This window comes from Sarcophilus harrisii, chromosome 4 (genome assembly GCF_902635505.1).
Source record: "Sarcophilus harrisii chromosome 4, mSarHar1.11, whole genome shotgun sequence".
Classification (NCBI taxonomy): Eukaryota; Metazoa; Chordata; class Mammalia; order Dasyuromorphia; family Dasyuridae; genus Sarcophilus; species Sarcophilus harrisii.
In genome coordinates, this window is record NC_045429.1 from 339386169 (window position 1) to 339413845 (window position 27677).

The 27677-nt window shown below is 40.9% G+C and overlaps 3 protein-coding genes across 6 annotated transcripts; 1 reads left to right on the top strand and 2 right to left on the bottom strand.

The window, feature by feature from the left end:
* Window positions 1-77: 77 nt before the first annotated feature.
* MRPL27 (mitochondrial ribosomal protein L27) lies at window positions 78-4914 on the bottom strand. Of its 2 annotated transcripts, none has more exons than XM_003768146.3 (4): window positions 4809-4914; window positions 1440-1571; window positions 1011-1078; window positions 78-534 (listed from the first exon to the last, which is right to left on the bottom strand). In XM_003768146.3, exons 1-4 carry the CDS (start codon window positions 4873-4875, stop codon window positions 328-330), a joined length of 474 nt encoding a protein of 157 aa, XP_003768194.1. In that variant the 5' UTR covers window positions 4876-4914; the 3' UTR covers window positions 78-327. The 2 variants fall into 2 exon arrangements, with proteins under 2 accessions (XP_003768194.1, XP_023358079.1); XM_023502311.2 differs by lacking the exon at window positions 4809-4914 and adding an exon at window positions 4288-4461.
* Window positions 4901-14474, top strand: EME1 (essential meiotic structure-specific endonuclease 1). Of its 3 annotated transcripts, XM_031966367.1 has the most exons (10): window positions 4901-4992; window positions 5203-5500; window positions 7072-7836; window positions 7921-8048; window positions 11610-11699; window positions 11789-11898; window positions 12093-12225; window positions 12457-12572; window positions 13219-13408; window positions 13736-14474. In XM_031966367.1, the coding sequence occupies exons 3-10, from the start codon at window positions 7092-7094 to the stop codon at window positions 13910-13912; spliced, it is 1689 nt and encodes a 562-aa protein (XP_031822227.1). In that variant the 5' UTR covers window positions 4901-4992; window positions 5203-5500; window positions 7072-7091; the 3' UTR covers window positions 13913-14474. The 3 variants fall into 3 exon arrangements, with proteins under 3 accessions (XP_031822227.1, XP_031822226.1, XP_003768217.2); XM_031966366.1 differs by lacking the exon at window positions 5203-5500 and having other exon boundaries at window positions 4916-4992; XM_003768169.4 differs by lacking the exon at window positions 4901-4992 and having other exon boundaries at window positions 5115-5500.
* Window positions 13698-27103, bottom strand: LRRC59 (leucine rich repeat containing 59). Its single transcript, XM_031966368.1, has 7 exons — window positions 26913-27103; window positions 25457-25516; window positions 21432-21590; window positions 21100-21204; window positions 17880-17952; window positions 16529-16708; window positions 13698-16065 (listed from the first exon to the last, which is right to left on the bottom strand). The coding sequence occupies exons 1-7, from the start codon at window positions 27015-27017 to the stop codon at window positions 15821-15823; spliced, it is 927 nt and encodes a 308-aa protein (XP_031822228.1). The 5' UTR covers window positions 27018-27103; the 3' UTR covers window positions 13698-15820.
* Window positions 27104-27677: the final 574 nt, after the last annotated feature.

Here is a 27677-nt window from a genome sequence, read left to right on the forward strand (position 1 = left end):
ACTTTGTGAAACTGGAGTATGGTAAGGAACTCAATAGTTCCATTACTCACTACCTAAGAATTGAAGTCTTCTGTACATCCAAGCTTACCCAGATTTATTTTTCAAATGATATGAACTCACGGTTTGAACTCATTTTATTTTGGACCTCAAATAAATCCACCCTCATTACTCCTTGGCTGGTTGCTTCATATAGTCTCTTCTGTGTTTGCAGTCAACCAAACTCACTCTCTCAGGGAGACTTGTTTCCACCCTGATTCCATGGCATCTAGCTTGATCTCCTTCTGGCATTTTGACTTTTATTTTCAACCAATGACATGGTCAAAAGGCTCAGAGCATAGCCACCAATTTGAAGGTGCCCACAGGCTTGGCAGGGACAACATGGACAAAAGTCTTGTAGAGCACAGCACCCTTGGGCAGTTGGGTGACCAAGTCTATACCTTCAGGACTGCTGGGACTGGGCACATATACTTCCTTTGTGTAGCGGACAGTGCCCTCTTCTAGGGCATATAGACACTTGTTCTTACCCAGTCCTACCTGGAACACACAAAATCTTATCAGCCGAATAGCTAGGATATCTCTGGACAAATGAAAAAATCCCTAGGGCTTTAGGGAATACCTTCCATAATGATTCTATTCACTGGAAGCAGACTTTAGGATGGGAATGGGGAGATACTAGAAAGTTAGATAGTTCAATTTCAGGTTCTGTTTTCTAATGCCTGAATTTCTTTCCCTTCTACTGCCTTGCCATTGATTCTATAATGTCTCCAATAATGTGACAGATGGACAAAGTGAGCACCACCAAGGGCTAGGTTTGTAAAGCATGTTCAATTACCATGGGAAAGGAAGTGCTAACTCTTAAAACATAGCCAATTTATCCTCCTTCAACAATATCTTTCCCTAAGTCTAGGAAAACCTACTTCATACAGGAAAACTAACCAGGGGTATACTCTGAACTCAAGTAAGGAAAGCAGGTCCTATGAAGAAAAGGAGAGGCCGAAAGGGAAACTCACATGAGCTCCTGGATGCCAGCGGAACTGACGCTGAGTTCCAATGATGTTACCAGCATGAACATATTGACCTAAAACAGAGAAAGATTTCAGGGGGGGCCCTGAAACATTGAACCACTAGGAAGAATGGTTACAAGAGGCATTAATTCAGACTCCTAAGGAATAATGATGAATCCTTACATCGTGACCTAAGTGTTTTAACTCAGCTTCTGAACTTGCCACAGTGTGGTATTTTATAGTGACTTGAAATCACTCACATGGAGAATTTCCTTCTCCAGTCATATCTGAGTCCCCATGCCTTGTCCAAAGGCAAGCTCCAAAGAGGACCCTCATGTGCTAGGCTCATAGTACAAAGCATGGGGCTTTCATCATTTTCTTTCAGAAAAACAAGAGGGTGAATAGAGAGGGGACCACCCTGAAATACACACTCACCCTCCAATTTCTTGATGCCATAGTGTTTGCCTGGTGACTTCCCGCCAAGATTTTTTGAGCTACCTCCAGTCTTCTTGGATGCGTATCTAACAGAGGCAACCATGACCTGAGGGGGAGACAGCCCTGCAGTAACTGTAGAGAGATGACAAGAAATGTTATTCAGGGGGAGAGCAACCCAGACAGATCAACTGTCCCTTGAGAAACCATGTCTCAAAGAAAGCATTTACAGCGTTGAGAAGGGGCAGTAGGTGGAGTAGTAGTCTGTTAGGAGATCCAGAAATGGCACCAAATGTGTTAGTTTTCAGGGAGTGTCCTGTGGCCCTTGGCTGTTCCTGGACAGTAAACAACCAATTCCTTATATTGTCTGGAGCATAAACACTAAAGGGAGTCTATAAACAGAAAGAAAAAGAAAATAAACACCCTGTACTCTGGGTACATCCAACCCTGTCAAGGTAGAACACAGACTATTTGAGAATGAGGAGAGAGACAACAGTGCCAAAGGACACCCACAGAGCTACCCACTTTGGTTCCACTGAACCATCCATCTAGAAAACCCTACAAAACATACACAAAAACAAATTAATTGCTTTTTAAGCTAAAAAGTATAGCCTTGTCTAAAGGAACCCTCACCTCTAGCTCTTGGCTGTTTCAAACTGGTAGGTCTTAGGCCCTTCCTTCTCCCAACACCTAATATAGGAATTCATAATCTTTTTGGAGTAGCTTGATTTTGTGACTCTCTTCCCACCACCATTATAAGTGCTGACAATTATTTTTAAAATAAAAATTAATTTAAAATAATTTGTTTTGGAAATTTTGCAGCACCCTGAATATAGAGACCTCTTTAGTGTTATATCACAAACTCAATATTGGTAATCATTACCTCAGGGTCCCTAGATACAGTTACTGATTATTTAGAATCATATGTAGTCTTTTTTTTTTTTTTTAAATTACATATAAAAACAACTTTTAACTTTCATTTTTTTAAATTTTAAGTTCCAAATTCTTCTCCCTCCCTCCCTTCTCTCTTCCTTAAGGCAATTTGTGATATACATATATAATCATATAAACTCTCTTTCCCTATTAGCCAAATATTTGTAGTATTAAAGACATTTAGAAACTGCAGGCAGAAGATATGGGAACTCTTCAGGTGGCTAAGTCTTTAGAATCTCAATGACATAAGGAGCTCTCTTTAGGATCAAATTGTCTATGAAAGAAAAGAATTAGATCACTTAGTTCAGTCTGCAGCCATTAAGCTGGTCTAAACCCAAGCTCTCCCAAACTGTTTTGGTATAAACCGAGTTTTACAGAATAAAGAAGCCTTGGCTGCATCTCCAGTAAAACATAGTTTAAGGAGTGAACTCTACCCTGAAGCAGCGCTTCTGAACCTTGCTGATAATTTCCCTCAACAGTCTGGTCAAGTCTTTAATTATTTATTTTTTCTTTCCTTTCCTAGGGTCAATGTTGAAAAATTATGCTCAAGTCTCTAAGGTTCCTTTCAGTACTGGATCCTATGATCCTCTGGCTTTTTTGGATCATGGTTTCCTTTTATCTAAGATAAGGGGTTGGGCTAGAAAGCTCTAAGGCCCTTTCCTAGATCTATGCTTCTATGAATCTCTCTAGAACAGGGGTTAATTAACCCTTTTTCTATAAAGGACTCCAGAAATCTAGTGAAATCTAGTGAAGTCTATGGGTCCCTTCTAAGAATGTTTTTAAAAAGAGAAAAATACATTGTTACAAAAGAAACCAATTCTATTGAAATAGAGTCAGCAAAACATTTTTTGAACCTTTGACTGTGAACTCCTGCTTCAGAAGTTATCTAATTTAACTTCTTGATTCTACAAAATTTAATTGAAATACCCAAGGTAAGCCAGCATGTTAAACCCAGGGTCCTGTTTTTAATTCCAGTGCCGTTTCCAACGACAGAGGTATATATTAGGTAACCAAGACCCAGTGAGGCCTCAGGGATAAACAAGCTATTTACCAGAGAGGGGTTAAAGACAGAGATGCCATAGTGAGGCATGGAAAATTTCTGCTAGGCAAAATTATGGAATCTTAGGAGTTAGAAAGGACTTTAGAGGTCTAATCTAAACTTTTACTGTCGTAGGAATGTCTTTTATAAAACCCATCTCACACGCCTCTGACTGAATATTTCCAGGGACAATGAATTTTTTACTTCACAAAACAGTTCCACTTGTAAGAAAATCCTTTATGTTATGTTATATGACAACTAACTTGTTTCCCTATAATATCTAGCCTTCAGTCAGCTGGTCTGAGTGACTACAAACTACTTTGCTTAGTATTCTGGATACCCCACTGTCTTGACACAGCCTGTCTTTCCAGCTTTATCGCATAACTAGAAGGAGTCAAACTCTTGTTATTACAGCCAAACACATATTGGCCCCATTTCCCCAAACCCTGGATCTACCCAACTTCATGCCTTTCTTTAGCTTATAATAGGCTTATAATGTCCTTTAACTTAGGGAAATGAGATAACGGGTAGAGAATTCTAATGTGCAATCAGAAATCAGAAAGAGACCTGGGCTCAAGTTCCACCTCTGAGGCAAGTCCCGTAACTGCTAGGTGTTATAGGTTATAAATGGCGGGAAATATGCCAATATGCACTGATATAGGAAGCCTCTTTAAAAAATGCAAATCTACAGAACTATCTTTTCAAGCCTAACTCAAATATCTCCTAGAAGAAGGCGGCTCTTCCTATTTCCCTCAGGGAATCCCACTTAGACTACACTCGAGACTACCTGGTGCTATCTGCGTTTCATTTGGTAACTAGAGAACCCATTAAGTACTGAAAACATAACCTTCGGTGCCTTAGCCAAACTTTGCATCTTACCCAGCATGCAAAGCTCCACCCTGGATATAAAAAAATAAAAAGGTAAGACAGCCGGCGCTGTATGCAGCCCTGCACTCGGCAATAAAAGCCAGTGATCCTTCCCACTAAGTCTTCTCTCGGACCAACATCGCCCGCTCTTTTATCTCCGCGGTTCTCCCCCTCCCTGCAGACTGTACTCGGTGTTCTGCACGCCACGCTGCACACAACGCTCCTCACGTGGCCCGGCAGCCACACAACACAGCGGCGCTCATAGGGTGAGGAAATCAGGAACGCCCCCCTCAAATCTAGATGCTACGCAAGCCCCGCCCCCTTCCCGCCCCCCAACCAGAAAGGAGGAGGTAACGGAGGGCCACTAGGGCAGCGCTTCTCGCCCATTAATCACGTGACCCGTGACCGCGTCCTTCCTGAGGTGAGGAGGGTGACGTGGCCCGCACTAATCCCGGCTCCCTCAACCCCTGTCGCGGCCCTCGTGGGGCAACCCCATCAGCCCCTTCCCCAGGAGGTGAGCCAAAGCAAATTACCCGCTCCCCTCGCCAAAACGGGGCCCGTTTTCTGCGCCAGCAACGCCAACAGCGCCGACGCTGCCATGGCTACTCTCTAAAAAAAATCTCCCGCTTCCGCTTCCGGTAGCGGTGTTTCCGGGTCTCGCGATATTTCGGAATTTTTGAAACGTCTGCGCGCGTACGGAGTCGGGAGACCCTTCAGGTGAGCGGGGAACTTTCTTCTCTTATGCACAGCCTCAATTCCTCCCCCCTCCCTCTCCTCGCTGTTCCCAGGAAGTAAGGAGAGCTAAGGCGACACGAGACCCCCCCCCCCCCCCCGGTGTACTGAGGGTAGTCAGAGTGAGGAAGTCCCATCTCTGGGAGAAGTCAGCGAGAGAAGGCTTTAAAAAACAAGGCGTTTTATGGCCAACAGAACAAGCGTTTTATGAAGCGCCTACTACGTGCGGGACACCTGCCTCGCAGCGCTGGGGACCCGAATAGAAAGAAGGAAACAATCCCTGTTCAAAAAAAGCTTTCACCGACGGAGGAGACGGCGAGAACGTTCTGGATGCATGCGGCATAATAAATAATACATATTTGGTCCATTTCATTAGCGATACAAAGTATTTAAGTGCAAACTCTTTTAGGAGGGAAGGTGCTAGTTGTTGGGTGGGAATCTTGCAAAACATGATGCTTGAAGTACGTTTTAAAGGAAGGACTCTGAGATAGAGGTAAGGAGGGATCCCAAGCGAGGGAGAGGGCCGTGACAAAGCACAGAGTCGGGAGATTGAATCTTGGGATTTAGAAACGGAGAGAAGGCTAGCTGTCCGGAATTTAGGTGGAAGGGGAGGGAGTATTGCCATACGCAGCCGTAGATTTGCGCTGTGCAAGAAAAAAGGAAGGAAGGGATTGCCAGGCACACTGGAAGATGGCTCTAAAGAGCAAAGCGCAAGCATCGTGGGGTGGCAGGGTGGCTCCGTTCTATGCCTGGTAAGGGAGACTTTTGGTAGTGGGTTGACTTCCTGAGTAGTCCATTTCTTCAGAGAAGCATTAGTCCTTGACGGAGCGCGGTAATTCCAAATCCAGTAATCCCTTTCCACTGGAATTCCACTTGCATCTTGAAAAGAGCACTAGGTTCCAAGTAAGAAGCAGCCTGATCTTGGTGGACAAGGTACTCAACTTAGTGGGAGTCGCGATGTTGTCAGGTATTTAATTATTATGAGATCCTGGGCCAGTCACTTTTCTCCCTCTAAATAGAGAGTTTTGATTTGATGGTTTTTCAGATCCCTTTGAGGCCTAAATTATGAACAGCATCTCAAAGTCTCCAGTGGCTCTCATTTAACAAATGAGGAAACTCGGATACACTAACTTGCCCAAGATGGCACAGCCAAACTGGAACTTGAAACCAAGTCTGCATAATGTCACACCTAACTTCCCAGCTCACCTGTTTGATGTCTGCTACTGCTTTGCTCCTCATGATGACTTCAGTCATAAAATTACAGGATTAAAAAAAAAATTTTATGTTAATACTTTTAAAAAATCATTGTCACTTCTAAATAACACCGTCATGATGTCATGTTTAAATAAAACAAATCAACACTAAGCCAAAAATGATAGGATTTCAAATTGGAAGGTGAAATAACTTACCAAAAGTGATGGAGATAGTAACAGGGTCAAAATTTAAACTCAAGTTTGGTGGCTTCCAAGTTGAGTGCTCATTCCATTATACCACATTCATTCATTCTTTAAGGCTTCCACTATGGCCTTCCCCTGATGCTCACTAGCTCTTCAGGAAGAAAAAATGTCTATAGGATAGGTATCTTTCTTACCCCTTTAAATTGTGGTTTTCATTACACTCCATGATTAGAAGAGGTTCATTTGATTTAGTAAAAAGTGATTTAGGGACAGCTAGATGGTGCAGTAGATGGAACACCAATCCTGAAGTCAGGAGGAGCTGAGTTCAAATTTGGCCTCAAACATTTAACACTTCCTAGCTGTGTAACTCAGAGCAAATCATTTAGACCCAATTGTGCCTTAGCAAAAAAAAAAAAAAGATTTACATCCAGATGCTTTTACAACTTATATGAATGTGAGGAAAGTTATTTCAACTTTCTTGAGTTTGTTTCCTTATCTGTAAAATGGGGGCGAATAGTACTAGTATTGCCCAGTTTCTCAGGTTGGTTGCAAGAAAAGTTCTGTGTTCAATACAAAGTTGTATATGGGATCCTATTACTGATCTTACTCATATGTGAATGAATCAGACACTATATTCTGTATCTCCCTCACAGTGGTCTCTTTGCAGGGAAGCTTGAAGGCATTTTAATGATGGATCTGAAGAAGATACCACTGGATACCAGTGAGAGTGACTCTGAGGAGTTACCAACATTTACCTTTCTGAAACAGAAGCCATCTTTAACAAAGAGCAGCCAAGTTGTGGTCCACAGCTCAGATGCTGAATGTTCCTCTTTATCTCCAGGGTCAAAAGAACTGCCAGTAGTGCAAGAGGCAGCCAGATCTGTTTCCCCCAAAGAGCCAGTTACAGTGCTAAGTAGTGAGAGTGAAGAGGAAGGGGAACTTATTCCTCTGGTGCAGAGACTTCAGTGCAGAATAACAAATAGTTTATCTAAAGCACAAGAATCAAGTCATCATGATTCAAGCTCCCAAGCTAAATGTGCTTTGGGCCATCAACACAAAGAAGGAACAGCAGGTAAATGCGAAGAACATCCTTTTCCAAAGGCCCTTGTTCTCTTTAACTCTTCCTCAGTAAAAGATGCTTCAAAAGAATCATGCAATCATCTTTCAGCCTTCTCATCTGCCTTCCCAGTGCAGAGTAGAAATTTATCAGCCATAGAGGAAAGCTCAGTGCTTTCTCCTCCCCAGAAAAAAACCAAATACACTCAGAAGGAAAGGGGAAAAGGTTGGCAGGGTCCCTTCCAAACGCCTCCAAAACAGAAGGAAACTGAGAAGAAACAGCAGGAGAGAGAGAGGAAGAAAGCACTGGCCAATATGCTAAAAGCACAGAAGCCAGAGGAGTGTCTGAAATACATCACAGTTGTATTAGATCCAGGTATTTTTGCCTTTTCTTCACTTCACATTGAATTGCCTATTCTCCTGATCCTACAGTGACAGTGCACTTTGCAATTTGCTGCAGCTCTCTTACAGCTTGAAGGTGGTGGTCAGGTCCTCAATGCTCTGCAATCTATGGAGTGTCATTGTGCAGTCGAGGCACAGACTGTTCCATGTAGCATTACTTGGAAGAGGAGAGCCAGTGTGTCTCAGGTAAAGGCCTTTCCAAAGTTTATGTATTCTTCCCAGAGTCCTTTATCATAAATAACTTTTGTCCCTCAAGTTAGTCTGTCACATTATTTCTCTGGTTTGGGGTCCATCATGCCTCCTGTTCCCTCTTTTCCTTCCTCTGCTCTTTCAGAAAGGTACGTAGACAGAGAGCTGGCCTCAATCAGGTAGACCTGATATGACCCCAGACATTCTCCCTATGTGACATGGGGTAAGTCACTTAACCTTTAATTACCCTCTCAGTGCCTCTGTCAATTTTCTAAGAATGTTATGTAAAAAATGAGTAGCTGGTCTACTTTGGTGAAAGTTGTTTGCTGGCTGGATTTGTTTGTAACCTACAAACTTCCGGCCTCTTCAGTCATTGAATCAATAAACATTTATAAAATATATGATTAATAAACATTATTATTGTATGCCAGGCACTGGGGATACAAAAGGTAGTAGACAGTTCCTGCCCTCAAGAAGCTTACAATCTAATGGGGGAAGACAACAAATATATACAAAGCAAGCTACATACAGGATAAATTGAAAATAATCAAGAGTTTCTCTGGGGATTAGGGGATTAGAAAAGGTTTGCTGTAGAAGGTGAGATTTTAGTTAAAGGAAGTCAGAGAAGTCAGTATGAAAGAAGGAAGGAGGCATCTATTGTAGATAGCTTTTTTGAGGGCAAAAGGGCAAAAGAGAACATATAACAATAGCAAGGTATGGAAGGATCAAGTAAGTATTTTTTTTTTTTTTAGAATGGGAGAAACAGTAGAGGATAAACCATTAGAAAGAGATTTAAAACAAATGAAAGAGGTGGGGATGACAGAGTGGTGAATCTTTTGGAGAAGTTAGGATGGAATGTAAGTGCTTGAACAAGTAGAAGAGGTAATAGAACGAGGAAGGCCACTTTTATCATATGAGACAGATATCAAGGAAGCCAGAGTTGCAGATGCAGAAGGCATCTGAATGATGGGACATGAAAAAGAGGGGAGAAAAGGGAGCTCATTTCTAATGTTTGTTTGTTTGTTTGTTTTCCTGCAAAGTATGAAGCAAGGTTCTCAATTAAGAATATGAGAAACAGAGTCATGAAAAAGTTTAGAAGAGCCAGTGTGGAGAGTGGGAGTTGGATTGCCCAGCAGCAGTGAGGGCCCAGTTCAGATTGTGTAACAAGAATTTGTAGTGGATCCATTCAGAACAGTTGTATGATTTTCTCCACCTTCATTCAGTAGCATTTGGATAGAAATGATAGGAGTGACCCAAGGAAGAACCTTGACTGGGCATAATCAGAGATTCAAGAGGACAGTGAAAGGTTAAATTGGTTCACCAAAGGTAAAGGTGGGGAGAAGAGAAAGAAGTGGCTAGTGCTGGTGAGATAGCCTGGGAGAGAACTGAGAAGGATTGAAGGTCACAGTGTGGGTGAACAGTAGGCTTATGTAAAGGAAGACAGGGAGAGTTGAAGAGCCAGTAGATTTGGTTAGGTGGAGGGATTTCAAAATCTTTGGTACATTTGGGGGTGATGGCAAGATGAAGCGTATGACCATTTTTGTGTGTGACTAAGGTGAGATAGAAGAGTAACTCATGAGAGGTGAATAGATTGAGGAATTGAGTAGTAGGATATTTGAAAGAGAATACATATGTTGAAGTCCCCTAGTATGAGGGTAGGAATCGAAGAGAAATTATAAGCTAGATTTTGAACTAGTTGAGAGAAGGGACACTAGACAATAGCTATCAGGATTTTGAGGGGACAGTTTATATGAATCGCATGAATCTCAAAGCTACATCGAGTGATGGAGGAAGTGGGAGAACTTAGAAGTGGCAAGGGTTATTCCTCCTCCTCTACCTTAACCAGCACTGAGAAGAATGATTGAAGAGTGCCCAAGAAGGCTATCTCATCAGAAGGGAGCTAGGTTTCAGGAAAAACTAGTAAATGGAAGGACTAAAAGAGGAAAAGTTTGTTGTCTATGGAAAAGGCATTTCAGAAGACACAGTGGAAGAGCTGGGTGAAATCACAATGAAACTTTGAAGTGGGAGGATTGAGGGGCATGGGAATAAGAAATAGTAAAGTGGAAGGTATGTGGAATGGAGTTTGGATGATGATCTATAGTTCAGTCACTGGGATTTGAAGAGTATATATATTTGAAGAGCTATTCCATACTCCTTTTTTTAATATGACAGATGTTATAAGTGCCAGGTATAGGCTCCCTGGTTCTGCTTTAGCTACACTCATCCACACCTGGCTCATTCTCTTGCTTTTTTCTAGCCAGTAGAAAAAGCATGCAATAAACCAGAAGGGGGAATATATTGTCATTTGTCTACCAGGTGGTACTCTACTCCAATATCTGAGTATGAGGGCTTTCTGAAGAAATAATGTTGCTTATACAAAAACAAAAAAACAAAACCTTTCCCCCTGGACTTTGTGACTGAATACATTTATTTATACTCGCTACCAAATTCAAGTCAGTTCATGGAATGTTGTTTTAATTATGAGGATCCTGGGATTTTCTATATGACTGTACTCCATCATATGTGGGAATTTTTTTTTCATCCAACCAATTCAATACTTCCATTTCACTTTTCATATACTGTTATGGCACCAAAAAAATTAACGAGTTGCATGTAAAGAGCCATTCAAAAGGCAGTACTTCATACTTTCTTCAGGTAGTGAAATGATTAGAAGTTATAAATCTGGAACTTTCATTAATTGGGACAAAATACAATTATCACTGTAGGAGTGGAAAATGTGGCCTCCCTCAATTTTATCAGTTGAGATAGCTCCCAGAATCTCCCTGTTCAGGTGTTGCAGAATCAGTTTTGATCTAGATCTAATTCCAAGCAGTAACAAGTCCTGTAGCCTTGAAAATCAGCTTATGTATATGAGTCTAGTTCGGCTTATAAAATTTCTAAGATGGAGAAATTTCATTTCAAAAGAAAAAATAGTGACTTCCCCCCCCATAACCTTTGGTTGAAGACAAAATATTAGAATTTTAGAACTTCAGGGGACTAAGAAGGTAGCTAATACAGCTGCATCATTCCTCTCACTCTACTTTTAGGACAGCTGCTCACTCCATTGTAAAGGCTGAAAATCCTGTCTTTGGAGAGTAACATTTTGAGAGGGCCTCTTGGAGATTTAGGAGAGAGGTGATTGACTGCCTGGAGATCTGAGTTCTAAAGGACTTGGCAAAGCTGTAGGCAATTTCTGGGCGCATTCAAACAAGAACTATACCTCCCCTAGTGATACCAGTAGCCCAGATGCTTTGTTGTGTGTGTATGTGGGGGTGGGGGCTGGGGGTGTCTGTCATTAAGCAGTGGCTATTATAGTTGCATAGGGAGACCACAAAGATTTAAGTGGTGTCTGTTATTGAAAACATGAATGCATATTGTGCACTTAAGATGTTAGAACAACCAGATTTAAGCATGATGTATGCCTTTATATTTAGTTTAATGTGATATATAATCTTGACAGATGATACTTTTCTGGGTAGGTAGTCTCCCAGAAACTTACATCAACATTCTACTTCTTTCCCAATCCCTGCATATTCACTATCCTCTCCCTCTTGACAGACTGGAGAAGGAAACTTGACAGAAGAGCCGAGTATTCTGGTGCTGCTCCAGGAAAAGGAGTTTATGACAATGATCTCCAACTCAAAGCAGGTTGGCTGACTGGGAATAGCAATACCTTTAGGAACAGCTGAAGTCACTATTGCAATTACACTAATTACCATTTCCTAACTCTTACTTAGGACAACCCTGAACAGAAGGAAACTCTGCAGAGCTTTGTAACTTGGGTTACAGCAAGGACACTGGGGAAAACACTCTCACTGGCAGTCGTGGAACAGGAAAAATATTTTAGGTTTGGATTTGCTCTGGGGTAATTTTTAAGGGCTAGGGAACTGAAATTCTTTCCCTAACCAAAATCCATCAATAATGTACATGCTGCATCTCTTATGGTATTCTTCTACCCAATAAAGTAGGGACTTTCCTCTCAGTTACTCCCACTGAACAGAACTAGGCCTAGAGCTGCTATCCTTTCATTTTTCTTATTAGCTCTTCAAAACCCCCAAGGAGGCAAAAACGGGGAGTCATGGTGAACAGAGAGCAAGCCAGAGGGAAGGTAAATCAGAAGAGATCAAATAACACAGAATTCACTCCAACACTGTCCAGAGTAGCAATAGAAATGGTAAGTAGAGCTGCCTCTTTCCTGAGCTTGTCACATAACAAGTGGACACCCATTTTTATTGGTAGGCAATATAAAAAGGGAATTTTTTGCCACACTTCCTGAGGATCTATATTGAGCGTTGGTTAGGTAACAGGATCTCTGAATCATGTTAAGTGACAGTGAGAATAGGCTGCCTACACCGTTTTTATTTCTTTCTGTGCCCCAGGTTTTCATTGTTGATGTGCTTTCTAGGCTTTGGTGGAGCTGCAGCTTCACACAGAAGCCCAGATTAGAATCCTGAAGAGCTGGAAGGAGCTGGCTGACTTCATCTGTATGTTCACCAAGGCTGTGGCTGAGGGACCCTTCAAGTAAGTAATATAGTAAGGACAAACTTTAGGTTGGGCCTATCCATATTTTTGTATTCAAAGAAAACATCCCTTTCCCATGATCCTGGTTCCAGTGCTCTTAGAGGACCACTGAAGATGAAGATACTGCCCAGGCTGACTTAATGCTCCTTCCTTATAAGCCCAGTAGTAGTAAAAATGCATGGAAAATTCCCCTAGTTGGTAGCAGGATACCAAATACTGGAGCAGCAATACTTATATTGATGGATTTTGTTGGAGAGAACCTGAAGTCCCTGTTAATACACTTGTATGTTCTAAGTACATTCTTTTCATCATCTATTTGGAAGAGAGTTGGACAAAATTTCCCACGATGTAGTTGAGGTTCTGTAGTCCAACCCCAGTACAATTAAAATCTTTTCAGAGCAAGACTTCCAAGTCCCAACCTGCCCATTTATATCAGTGTGCCTAATAACAAAAATTTAAAGCTATTTAGTATGTATGCTAAGATAAGCTCAGTATTGATGTCACATGGTGGGCATGGAGCATTATGGAAATCAGTTCTGTTGGGATTGATTTAAATTGATATTTTGGGAGCTGGGTGAGAAAAGATGGCTTTTTACACACTGTTCCTTTGAGCTACGTTATTTATGTTCATTTGGGTCATTTGTAGGAAATCTCGGGACTGCACTAATTTTTCCTTCTGTCTGGCGAGTGACTGGGCTGGAGGGGTGAAGGTGGACTGCTCTGGTAAAGGACTTGCCCTGGTCTGGAGGCGGCAGATTCAGCAGCTAAACCGAGTTAGCTTGGAGATGGCCAATGCAATTGTAACTGCCTATCCCTCACCTCGGCTCCTCCTACAAGTAAGCCAAATACATTGTAGCATCCTACATTTTAAGTTTGACATCACCTTTAAGCTGACAACCTGCCTTTTAACTTCACAAATGAAATGTCTCATTCTCTACTAGAAAGTAGGATTTTAAATCTTGACTTTTATCCATGTGACCTTGTTAATGTCACTGACATTGTAAAATGGGGTGACGGATACTCATGTTGTAGCTTGGCAAAAACCAGCTTGTTGTGAACAGAGCTGCTTTTTCCTCCAAAAAAAGAAGCTGCAGCTCTCAGCCACTGAGGTAAAGGGCTAATTTGTTAAAGGTATTTTGACAACATTTATTGGTTTTTTTTAGGCATATCAGAAGTGTTTATCTGAGCAAGAACGTCACAATCTGCTTGCAGACATCCAGGTGCGCCGAGGGGAGGGTATAACATCTACTTCTCGCCGGGTTGGACCAGAGCTCTCTAGGCGCATCTATTTTCAGATGACCACTTTGCAACCAGATCTCTCTCTGGATGTCTCAGAATGATTCTTAATCAAAACGGATGGCTGAAAGCACTCTAGTATCCTCTTACAGAAATAAGTGGGAGCAGTGATCCTGTCAGTTCAGTATCATTCCCCTTCTTGAAGGAAGCTAGCATGACTATACAAGAGGGTAATCTAGAGAGAACTTGTTCCCCATTGTCAATTTATCGAATTCTTCCTTACCCATCAAGTTAGGCAAAAAGTTAAATCTACATGCAAATGGATCAAAGATATCCCACAAGACACTTATTTTAATAACAATTATAAAAACCTAAAAACAGTCCATTATAAAGTTTAAGAAATTCTAACAATTGTGATTGAAATGGAGAGTTAAAGCTCTTGGTGGGTTTGTCTGTGGGCTTGCTCACTATAACCAATCCCCTCACCTTTTAGAAAATCACAACATGGAATGGAAATCCCTATCAATTGGGCAGGGGTGGATCCACTGTATAACTCTGTATACTTGCTTAGTTATATGCTTATACAATAAAGTAATTATAGAAATGGTCCCAGTGCCTGAAGGAAAAAAAATATTATAGTCATTTTTTACTACCACTCATGACATGTGTTTCAAATAAAAATAGTGAAAATAGGAACAAAAAATCATTTTCTCAATGCTAGGAGAGCCCTGACAGGTAGGCAATTCCACATCACTGTGCTAAAATACTTGTTTTGTCCTTGGAATTGGTAATATCCTCCTCTTATCCCAGGAGGCGTTTTTTTTTTTTTTTTTTAATCAGATATTTTTCCAGTGAATAAGCATCATCAAGGGGCAATAATTCCTTTCTCCCTGAGAAAAAGACCTAAAGCAAAATTAACCCCCTGTGTCTAGCTTAAACTGGCTGTCTGGCTTTGTTAATATGCAAAAAATTAATTTTGCACAGTATTGCTGATGCCTCTTATCAAAAGGCTGTGCTATTAAGAGGCAGGAAAACAGAAATTTGAATTTGGTTTATAAACCTTAGCTCTAGTAAAGTAGCATCTATTTCCATTAAGAATGACCAATGCTGCAGATAATAGCCCTCCATCAAACAGCAACAAAAGGTTTTTTCCTGATATGCCTTGCCTCTACTTAGAACCTTTAGGTGGTCCCAGTTTTCTTAGAAGTGGCAGGAATGCAAAAGTCTGCATGAATATAAAAACTAATTCTAGGTTGCCACTGAGAAGTAAAAGATTTCTTCCTTCAGTACTAAAAGTCAGGCCATGTTCCTATCTAGGCTCCTGAGTTTATATAGATGTGCTGAAAAGTTTCTCAACACTGGATTAGGACAGCTGGATTCAGGCTATCACAAATTATGCCACTACAAAATCAGGGGGTTGGACATTATATGTTGCCAAGATCCATAATCCAGCTATTAAAAAAATCCATTATTTTTGTAGGTACCAAATTGCTTTAGTGTCTGATACAAAAGAAAAATAGGTATTTTATCTCAGACAGTGAGTTTTGCATTTGTTGCCTCCTGATCTGGTTTTTGTTGTCAGCGAGATCCTGGCCCAGGAAGTTATGGATAGATTTGTGACATACAAAAATATAAATGTGGAGACAGCTGACTTTTAGTAAAAATATGCCTCACCTTTACATAGCTTTGGATACCTGGATTAGAAAAGGGGAACGTTTGTGTACTCCCCTTTAGCTTATTCCTTTAGGTATGCAGGCTACTGCTCCTCCCACCCCCCCACCCCTTTTCGTTTTCTAAATCTACAGGGAACAGAATCTTGCATAAGGAACAGAGGCAAGTTCTAACATGGATCTCCTAGGACATAAAAATGGGTGTCTCAGGTACCAATTAATTGCCAGTTGGTGATGATATAGTAATAGGTCCAATGCTATAAAAGGTAGTGTCTGGCAGAAGACAATTCCATAGGAATCCTGGCTCCACAGATGATGAGGCAGCCAAAGCTGATAATACACTTATTGCTGAGAGTTTGGCTGTAAGACTCGCTGCAGGATCTCATGGCTACGAAGCCCATGGACAACATTCTCATAGATGGTGTTCACATTGATGCAGAAAGGCTGCCATTGTAGATCCGTCACCTGACAGGCAACTAAAACTCCTGTGGCACTGAGGAGTACCATCAGCAGCAGCTTTAAGAAAGCCCAGGACCAGGAATGCTTTTGAGGGCGAGACTTCACAGAGCGGGAACCAGACTTGGCCTCTGGAATAACAAAGCATGTTAGAAAAGAGAAGGCTCTAGTGGACAGATCCTCCCCACCCTGTTCAGAAATATACCAGAATCACATTCTGCTAGTCCATTCGTAACACTTTTTAGAAAGGAGTAACAGGAAAAGTGCTTAAGATTGTTTCTTGGACATATTCAAAAGGATCAGATGCAGCTTTCCCCTCATTTGGCTTTTTTTTAAAAAAAAGTAATCTAAAGCAAAGTTTACATATAATCTTGATGATGAAAGTTTCCCTACACAAAATACACCAAGTCAGAGACTGACTTAGAATTTGGACACATTGGTCTGGATTACCAGAGAAAATGTTATTTCCTAAGGCACAAACCCTTATGGTATTTCCAAACTACAATTCATTAGCTTAACAGATGTAGTTCCTGACACTGAACACACAAGACAATTCTGAGCTATCACTTTCACTGCAAAATTGTGATAACATACTTGCAGGCTGATGTGTCTCCTTCTTGGGCTTTTTCTCCTGTTCCTTTTTATTATTAGCTGCTTTGACAGCATCATATTCCTTTCTCCGACGTTCCTTCTCCTCTGCCTTTTCCTTCTTTCTCACTTCTCGTTCTTGGGCTTCCTTGGCTCGCTGCTTGGCCTCACGCTTTTTCTCTATTTCTAAGAGTACAAGAAATAATTACTTTCCCTACACTGCCATAATGGAAACAGTATAGGTTTTTAATTGTAGCCCAGCCATTTTTATGCTTGCTTGTTGAGTAAGTCTAAGCCTCAGGATTTCTGTAAATTGTAATGACTGGATCAGATGATCTGAGGTCCCTTATGTTTTTCCTACAAACCTATCTAATTCATTTTCCAAGAAGAACTCCATCTAGTGGGAGGGAAATTAAAGACAGGCTGATTTATAAAGTAAAGTTAATGAACAGTTAAATCTGACAAGGGATAACTTTTATGCTACAATTCTGGTCTACAATTAACATGTAGAGACCAGCACAAAATATTTCAACAGACAATCCTTAAATCATGAACCAATCACTTCAAGTTTAAGTTGGCTCCCTGGAATACAGAACACTTTATTCTGCAGAAACAATAATGTTTAAATTCCAAGGTGATCCACAGAAACATATTGAATCTTTCAGTCTCTACCAAAATCCTGCCACCCCAAGCAACAAAAAGTCCTGCCAGTAAGGAAGAATGAACCTATCCCCTATCATAGCAGCACTCTATTATATGTAAGGAACAGTTAAATTAGAAAGTCCATGTATCAGAGAATGCCTGTAATTATATATGCTAAAACATATATATCCCACAACTACTTGTCAAAATTCTCCATAAGCTGGATGAGGAATCACCTACCTACTTCTACTTACCCTGCTGCTTTCTAGTTTTTGATATTCAGAAAATATCACTTTTGCTAAAGATACCAATGATTAACTTGACAAAAATCTGGAAGGAGTCTTAAAATCAGAAATATTCAAAATCCATATCCCCAATCCCAAGAAAAGTTAATCCATTCATCTTCAGAGACTTAGCCCAGAGCCCAACCCTGGTGATTGGTGACTAGCCCACATAGCTATCTATGTTTAGTGACTAGTCCAAGGTACCAGACCATGCTCACCTTCACATCCCATCTAGCTCTTACCATCTAGCATGCTACCAATCTCCTGGTGCCTCTTCCCCCGTTTCTTCTCTTTCCAGAACAAAAAAACTCCCTTCCCTGGTCACTACTAGCATAACACATGTAGTACTCCTAGCACTTACATAGTGACTAGTACATAATAAGCATTTAATAAGTATTTTTTCATAAAAAAAAAAAAAAATAGGAACTGACCTCTCTCAGCCTCCAGCCTTCTTTGTTTCTCTCGTTCTTGATCAGCCTGAACCACTTTCATGTGTTGCAGTACCTGCAAAGAGTCAGTACTACAGCATTTACATATGAAAAGAGCAGTTCAGCAAAACTAAACCAACATACTGACCACATCTGACATGGAGTATATGGTCTCTTACCTCTCTGATGAAGGGCAGAAAATACATTTTCTCAGTTCTCTCCTTGGACCATGCTTAGTCATTAAAATTAAAAAGTGTTAAGTTTCCTTTGTTATATTTGCACTGTCAAACTGTGTAATATATACACACATACCCCAGTTCACAAAAGTCCCACACTTCTCTGAATTCCTATTTGCTGTTTCTTTTTTTTCCCCCTTTCCTTTTTTTTTTTTTTTTTTTTTGCTTAGGCAATTAGGGTTAAGTGACTTGCCCAGGATCACACAGCTAGGAAGTGTTATGTGTCTTAGGCCAGATTTGAACTTAAGGTCCTCCTGACTTAAGGGTTGATACTCTAACCACTGCACCAAGTAGCTGCCCATTATTTGCTACTTCTAAAGCTACATAATATTCTTCTTTACATTCTCATACCACAATTTGTTAATCCATTATCAAGCAACTGATGAGTACTTTTGTTTCCAATTTTTTGCTACCACAAAAAAGAACTCTTAATTCTTATAATTAACTATACTAGCTCAAAATAACCAAGTCCTAGAGTTGAACAAGCAATATCTTCAAACTTCTTCATGCCCTTTTATCATTTAAGCATTTGAGACTTGTAGAAAATTGTATTCCTGTCCTTGCACCCCAACCAATCATGGCTGGACAAGATGCTTAATTCATTAAAGTAGTGTGGGAAAAAAAAATATAGGCCAAAGGAAATATTCTCTTGAAACACAGCTCCATTTCACTCCTCATCCTGAAAGCTCTTATCAGCTTCAGATAAACTGAGACATTGGAAAGCAACAAGGGCCGCTCCAAACTTATGTAAGATGTAAGGAAAGTTTTTTTCCCCCTTTTTAAAGAAGATACTGTCTATTATGAAACAAGGGAGTAAAATCTGAACTGTTAGATGTTAGGATACAATGAATATTTCCACATTTTGCTGCCATATGTAGGCAGGAAATTACAATTTACCATGATAAACACAACATTGGACACTTATTTTCAAATGTGTTGAAATGTGTCAAGACTTGGGGTCCTGACATCTCAAAACTAACCATAAACAGTAAAAACAGGCAGAGGAGGTCAGATACAGTGAAGTAATTTCTTCAAAACAATTTGCAAGTCCCAGGGGCCAGAGTTTAAAGAGTACTAGACTATATGACACAGAACTGAAACTTGCTAAGTTCAAATATGTCTAAAACCCTTTGAAAGGGAAGTACATCTTAATGCATGAGTAGACTATTCAAACAACAGGTGTTTGTTTCACAGAAAGATCTGGAGAAGAGCCAAGCACATCAGCAGAAGTTAGCCAAAGTTCAAATTCTCTGGAATGCTAGACTCTTAGGTGTTTAAATTTACTACCACCCCCTCAATTCCTGTTATAATGCATATTAACCATAACCACAGCACAGAAGTTCATGTAAGATAATAATTAGAGATGATGGAACTTAAAACCACCACTATGAAATGTAAGCTCAATTAACACTGATTAGTAGATATTTCCCTATTACACCATTAAGAAATTAGATAAGTGGTATGAACCACAGCATTCTATCTAACCTGTGAAGTAGAAATATAGTACAGTAACTGGGATTATATCCCAAAGAGATTATAAAGAAGGGAAAGGGACCTGTATGTGCACGAATGTTTGTGGCAGCCCTTTTTGTAGTGGCTAAAAACTGGAAACTGAATAGATGTCCATCAGTTGGAGAATGGTTGAATAAATTGTGGTATATGAAAATTATGGAATATTACTGTTCTGTAAGAAATGACCAACAGGATAATTTCAGAAAGGCCTGGAGAGACTTACATGAACTGATGCTGAGTGAAATGAGCAGGACCAGGAGATCATTATATACTTCAACAACAATACTAGATGATGACCAGTTCTGATGGATCAGGCCATCCTCAGCAACGAGATCAACCAAATCATTTCTAATGGAGCAGTAATGAACTGAACTAGCTATGCCCAGAAAAAGAACTCTGGGAGATGACTAAAAACCATTACATTGAATTCCCAATCCCTATATTTATGCACACATGCATTTTTGATTTCCTTCACAAGCTAATTGTGCAATATTTCAGAGTCTGATTCTTTTTGTACAGCAAAATAACGTTTTGGTCATGTATACTTATTGTGTATCTAAGTTATATTTTAATATATTTAACATCTACTGGTCATCCTGCCATCTAGGGAGGGTGGGGGGGGGGAAGAGGTGAAAACTGGAACAAGAGGTTTGGCAATTGTTAATGCTGTAAAGTTACCCATGTATATATCCTGTAAATAAAAGGCTATTAAATAAAAAAAATAAAAAAATAAAATAAAATGAATGAATGCATGAATATTAAAAGATTCAAATATTCATCCCGAACATTAAAAAAAAATAATATATATATATATATATATAGTACAGTAACGATTGTTATGGGACAGGTCAATTCTCCGAGAGCCTCCACAGCTGTGGATCATAACTTCGGAAGGGGTTGCAAGGCAGCCTTTACTGATACAGATGTTGTAGACTGGGAACGAGATAAATTGGAGGCAGAGGGAAGAGGAAAGAGACAATGCAACAGCCTCTCAGTAAGAGAGGTCAGAGAAGAGCAACTGCCTCTCAGTCTCCTTGTATCATTCTCTCACAAGAGATCTATTCTGGATTGTACCTCCAAGGAGCCACTGTTAGATAGTTCCCATGTATTTCAGCAGCTCTCCCATGTATTCCAACAGACTATGATTTAAGAGATGAGAAGAGCACAATGCCTAGATCTATGATGGTGGCCTTGTGTACCAATTGCAGAGTGTGTTGATGGACAGTTAGCTGTGGAGGTGTTTTTAGTTTTCATATTAGTAAAGGCAGAACATGTTATCTCCTAATATACACACTAAAGTTAAATAATAACCAACACTGATATTTTGCTTTAAGATTCGCAAAGTGCTATATATAACTCATCCCTTTAATCAACAAAAAAGATTTAAGAGAAAAAACTAAGAGATGCCAATAATACTATGGGAACACAAGAATCAGGGAATACCTAAAGATGAAATACAGGGGCCACATACTTACCCTGATAGCGCTCTGCTTACATTGCTTCTCATCCAAGCAATCACCAGCTACTTTGGCCAGGACAGGATCTAGAGGGTTATCTTTCAGATCTAGCCATTTCAAGTTCTAAAGGGGAGACAAAGACATAGATTAAGCCAGAATTCACAAACATGTTTATCCAAAGTAAATAAACATAAAAGGAAGAATGTAATTTGGGTTATAAGTGACTGAGGCAGTCATGTGAAATAATTCCCTCTTCAGGAAAGAAGAGACCTTGCCAAAATCTCTTCAGAGATAATACACTAGCGTGTAAGACATATTTGTCAGTGTTTGGCATTAGGGAGAATTGTTACCTTAAGTTGAGCAAAGCTGACAGGCAGAGTGACAAGCCTATTGTTGAGGAGGTCCAAGTGTTGTAGGTTAACCAAACGACCAAAGTCGGCAGGCAGTTGCTGCAGGCGATTTTTACTCAAGTCCAGTTTCACCAGGTGCGTTAATCCACAGAACTCAGACTAGAACCCAAACCAAAGACAATTTAGAACGCTTAAAGAGATTTCAATGACAGACCTAGTCAAACCCTTGCACATATTGTCAATGAAGGCCATACCATCATCAATAAATTAAAACAGCATAATGGAAAGAAACATGAACGTGGAATTTGAAGAAATTTGAATTCAAATCTGGCCGCTGACAACTATTATCTGTGTAATCCTGAGCAAGTAACCTAACCTCTCCAGGATGCTTTTTACATGTATAAAATGAGAATTAAAATGCTATAGTGTCAATTTTTTATAAAGCTGAAAGCACTCTAAATGTCAGCTATTGTGATTTAATAGCACATCAGATACTGTCCCAAGAGTACAGATAACCCAACAGATATTAAATAGGGAAGAGAGTGGTAAGAGAACTACATATGCAGAAGAATGGCTTCCCGAAAAGGTAAAATTTCAAAAGTTTCATGAATTCCGACTCAAATAATCAATACTCATTGAGCATTTAAGGTGTGAAGGCAGGGCAGAGAATAGGAAATATAAGCAAAACTCAATCCTCCAATTTAGTGAGTAGTGACTTAAGTGCCAAAAACTGAAGCATCAATAAAACATTTTAAAAATTATATTGGAAGTTCAGAAGGGGGACACAAAGAGGGCAACTTTGTTACTAGGGTGTTAAACTATGGACTTTTAAAAAAATTTCATAAACTGATGTTCACGGTGGTTAATGATTAAGTTCATATCACAATTTTTTTTTTTTAACAATCCTACCCTCAAGTATGTTAATAACTATAATTTAAAGCAGAGTATGCTAAGTCCTATAAGAAAAGTTTAAATACAGTGATATAAATATAAAGGAGGGAGAGAGCATAGCCAATTTGAGAAAGTGGTGGGAATATGGAAAAGTGCTCATAAAAGATGAATTCTTCAAGAACAGATTCAGACAAATTTTGCATAAGATACTTATTCAGATAATAGCAAATTACCAAGTTTGACTACAGTGTAGGAGACACACACACACACACACACACCCTGAGAGTGCCCATTACCCTATAAATGCTCCAAGGAAAACCTGAAGTTATTTCAATTATCATCCTATTTTTCCAATCTGAATTTTCTCCCAAGGCACAATCAATACTTTTGGTGCCTTTCCACAGCTTACAAAAACTTTCTTTGTTTCTATTCCCTTTTTTGTTCCCTTCTCTGTAAAATAAGAGGACTGATTATTTTAAAATACTTTCCAGTGCTACCAAATCCTGATCCTGACTTAGAATACAATGAGCAGTTATCATGAAGTCTTGAGAAAGTGAAAAAGTGAGAGACAACTTTGACAGTAAACTAATCGTAGATGTTCAGCTACTGTCCAATTGTAGGTATTTTTTGCCCATTGCCAATTAAAAAGCTGTATTTTTGTACAAGCAGGTTTTTAACTTTTCACTGTATTTTTAAGATAAAACTTAAATCAATGGAATCATTGGTTTAAAGGTGATTAGTGTTGTAATTCTTGCTGTATACTTTCATCCTGACTTCCAAAAAAATTTGACACCACTGTGCCACCAGCAATGCAGTATGGTGCCTATTTCCCTGTAGCCCCATTTTAGCGCATCTTTAGGACTGTCTTTTCCATTCTTTTGTGAATTTACATGTACATGTCCTATCTCCCAATTAGAGTATACTTTGAAGGCAAGGACTATATTTTTCATGTCTTCCCCCTCCTTTCCCTACCTAATTAAAGGATTAAAGGATTAAAGTATGCAAAAGATGTTTAATAAAAACTTATTCAACTTTTTTTTTTTTTTTTGAAATAACAATCGGGTCAGTGCTAAATGTGATCACGAAATCTGGCGTTAACTAGATAAAAGACAACCAGGACCTGAATTAAGTTAGCACTTATAGGAATGGAAGATAAATGGCAGATTTGAGAGGAGTTGTGAAGTACAAAGCAAAAGGAACTGGTAACAGACTGGATGGAATGACAAAAAGTGGTTAGTCTCAAATTTATAGTTTCTTACTTGGGCAGCTGATGAGCTAGTGGCCATAGAGATGAGTCCAAGGCCCAATAATCCTTTCCTGTCCCCACCAAGGAAGCATGTTGTTCCTAAAATACCCTTCTTCCTAGGAACTCAAAGCGATTCACAAAATTGTTTCCATTCTCCTCAGTGATGTGAGGCATGAAATATTTTCCTCACTTTGCAAAGGGATAATCTGAGGCAAAAAGAGAATGAGTGACTTGCCCACATTGTAGATAAAGCAAGGATTAAACCCCAGGTTTTTAATCTCCTAATCTGGAGCTTTATCCACTCAATCTCATATCCCTGAGTCTTAATGCCACCAAAAAAAAACCAACCACAGCCTAAGCCATTCTATGACAAGCCTCTCTTGTTCTGGAATTTGTCAATTTCCCTGCAAAACCCGTTTCTCTTCAGGACTTCATTATCATTTCTAAAGACTAAAAATCTACCATCTTTGACTCCTTCCTCCTTTATCTGCCACCTGTAATCACCAAATTCTGTTTTTACCTCCACAAGATCTCTTTTGTCCATTCATTAACATGGCCAGTGTTCAGGTGTGATAATTATACTTCAGTACCCTAACTGGCCTCTCTATTTCAAAAGAAAACCCCCTTTACATGATAACAGATGAATCTTCCAAAACACAAAACTCTAATCATAAAATAATTCATACTCAAAAATCTTCAGAACTGAACAACTTCAAAGTTCCTTCTGGCTTTCAATATTCTCTGATTTGTACCCAACTTTTCTTTCCAGAGCCCCCATATTAAGCCCCCTTTACAACCTACACATACTGCCCAGAGCCTTCCAAATATGCTAATTCAAACATAGTAGATGTCAAACTCCATGCTTCTGACAGTTTTAATTTTGGTGTCTTAAGATATGGCTGCTTTTGACCTAATCCAAACTTCCCTCTTGAGTATGTTTCTTAGCTTTCAAAACTTCACATCCCTACTGCTTCTCTTAGTTTTTTAGCCAGTTCCCAAGAATGGCTTTCATGCATAGCTTGTGCTGAATCTGCCCAAAAGAGGAACTAGTAATCTGTTTTAATTCTCAAACTGGGAGCTTTAATGACTTAAATCATAAATCATTTAGAGACACCCTCTGCTGGCCCCAATGTCCCTCCTTCTACACTTGTTAGCCTCTAGTTCCAGAGATAAAAGCACAGACACCCGAGTTCCTTAGATTTTTCTTCACATACATATACACACATACAGGTGTACATACACTCCACACGGAAAAACCATATTCCTCTCCTCTTATACATGGTCTAAGACTCTCTGCTTTTTATATATGTGCAGTTCACCTGAAATGATCATTCTCTCCAACTTCCACCTGTCTACCATGGAAAGCCCTAATGCAAATTACATCTCTCAATCTCAAAATAATTTTTACCAGTAGAAAGGACATTAAAAAGGCATTATCATATGCATTGCACCCTAAGAACTGTGGGACTTTTTCATTCAATTTGCAGCTAAAACCTCCCATTTATCATCTCCATTGGAATGTAAGCTTTTTAGGGCAGAAGTTTGAATATTTTATCCCTATCCCCACGCAAGCCAGAAGTAATTTCTTAGAAATTTCTCTAAGCTTCCAAAGCACTATTTTCATGAAGAAAGAAAATATTTTATTGTTTGTATACTTCCTCAGAATATATCACAGGGTCTTATATATTACATATATTCAGTAAAATAATGAAATAAAGACTATCCTTATCAATCTTCTCCTCCCAAAACCAACTACTAGCCTCCATATATTTGAATAGAGCCATTGGCTCTCCCAAGTATTTATGCCCATAGCAAATCCCTCAGCCTGAAGCAAGAAACATCCCCCCCAAGTGCTCCAAGAAGAACCAGAGTCCTTTGTAGAGCTTACCGGTAATGAAGTCAGTTTGTTGCAGGACAGATCCAGTACAGTAGCCTTTGGGAGAGCAGCCTAGAAAAAGAGCAGAGGAGAAATGTAAAATCCATATTTGGTCAGGATACTTGGTGACATCTATGTACTACTGGAGTATTTTCTGGAATAGGGGAGTTGTAATGAGCTAGAAAAGCACGAAACCAGAATGAAATGCTGAGGGGGGTTCAAAAAGAAGAACAAAAACTGAGACCAGTCATCAGTTATTTATAAAATTACATTAAGAGCAAAGTGTGGCTATAGGGCATACAGTGAAGGAAAACTTGGATAATAGAAGAGATCTTAAGAATTTCAGAAACAATTCATAAGAAATACATCTTAAAAAGTCTTCAGAACCACCCCTTCTTCTGGCTAGCCCAGGGATTTTTGACATTTTTTGGCCTGAACACCTTTGACAGTCAAGTGAAGCTTAAAAAGGTCACTTCTCAAAATAAAGCTGTTTTTGTTTTCCAAAATTCGAAATTGAAGGTAACTCTAAATTTCCATGAAAGGTTAATGGAAATATAATGTTTTTCTAAGTTTATGACCCCCATCTTCTCCCAAATATCCAACTAACATTAAGAACTCCTGCCCAATTTGCCAACTCCAGTCTGTTTGGGGATGAAACGAGAATGGTCTCGCCTTTGAATTAAAATTGGAGACAAAAAATTCCAATTCATGATATTTTACTTCTAACAGGACCCAAATAACTGCAGAATATTACAGTTAAAAGCAACTCTGGAGGTCACTAGCCTGTCCTAATCCACTCCATCTACAGTTAAAGCACAAGATGCCTACAAACGTAAAGTGACTTGCACAAAAACACAATGCTAACAAGTGGTAGAACCAAGATTTAAACCCAGGTTTTTTAGGTCGAATACTGCTATCCCCACCTTTGGGGCAAGTGACTGCCCTTCCTGGGGCTTCACACTTCCTTATCTGCAATAATGAATAGCCCCATCCCCAAGGTCTTTTGCCGTCCTAACGCTCTCCCAGGTTTGAGAAAACGACGGTCACTCTGACAGAGAGGCCAGTTCAGCCCAACTTTTCCGGTCCGGCAATCCTCAGGCTAGCCGCCGGCAGAGCAGAATTCCCAATTGTCCCCGAGCCAGCCACACCCAGATCCCCGGGAAGGCCTGCTCCTCCAGGGCCCCAGGGAGAGACGGTGGGATCCTCCCTCCTCTGAGGTCTCGGAGCCATGACCGTAAGTCGGAGCCCGAGAACCCCAGCGCGCCTCGGCCCCTCACTGTACAGAAAAGGAAACTGAGGCCGGGACTGGAGAAGGGGCATAGCCCGAAAAGCCGGGGCGGGCCTGGGAGGGGGCCTCCGTGGCCCCAGCGAGGGAGGACCCAAGCCCCCCGCGTGACACGTGTCCAGTCCCGACTCCTGGGGCCCGACTCCCGCTGCCGCTCGGACCGGGGGCGGCGCCCACACTGACCAGCTCCTTGACGGGCACCTCGGTGAGGTCGCCGAGGCTCAGGTCCAGCTCGTTGCCGTCCAGCTTATCGCGCAGGCTAGCGCCCTTGCCTCCGCTCTTGGCCATGGTTCCGAGAGGTGTAGGGAGTGGAGGGGGGCGGCAGGGGCGCGCGAAGAGGCGGGGGGAGGAGGCGGCTTCCGGCGGCGGGCGCGCGCCCTGACGCTCCGCTAGGCTCCGCGCGGCTCCACAAGACGGCCGTTTAACGGCCGGAGATCCGTTTGCCAAGCACAGCGTCAGGCGGCTGGAGGCCGGACACCGCCGCGCTCCTGCCCTTGCGACCTCCTCGTATCCGTGGGACCGATGCTGCCACCGCTACCCTCCGTCCAGGATACAGTGACCAGAGACGCCGCAGCGCCGTTCCCGCCTCCGTCACTGCCGCCGCCAGCCACTTCCGTGTCCACGTCTTCCCTCCGGGAGACACCGAGGCACTCGGGTGGAACCAGAGAGGCTCGCGCATGCGCGAGCGAGCGCCCCACCGCCCCCTAATGCTTGGGAGGCTCCCGCGAGGCGCACTGGAGAGCACTGCCAGTGCCCCCAAGAGGAGGGTGGTAGCCTACGCACGCCCGGGTGTTAAACCCTGCACTGTCCTGGGGAAGTTCTAGTCAGTCAGCGCGCCTTTCCCAAGCATCTTCTGTGTGCGGGGCACTAGGGTGGTCGGTTCAGAAACGAAACTGTCCCTGTTCTCAGCCTGTTTCAGGAAGGAGACGAGATAGCTGCAGTGCCTCA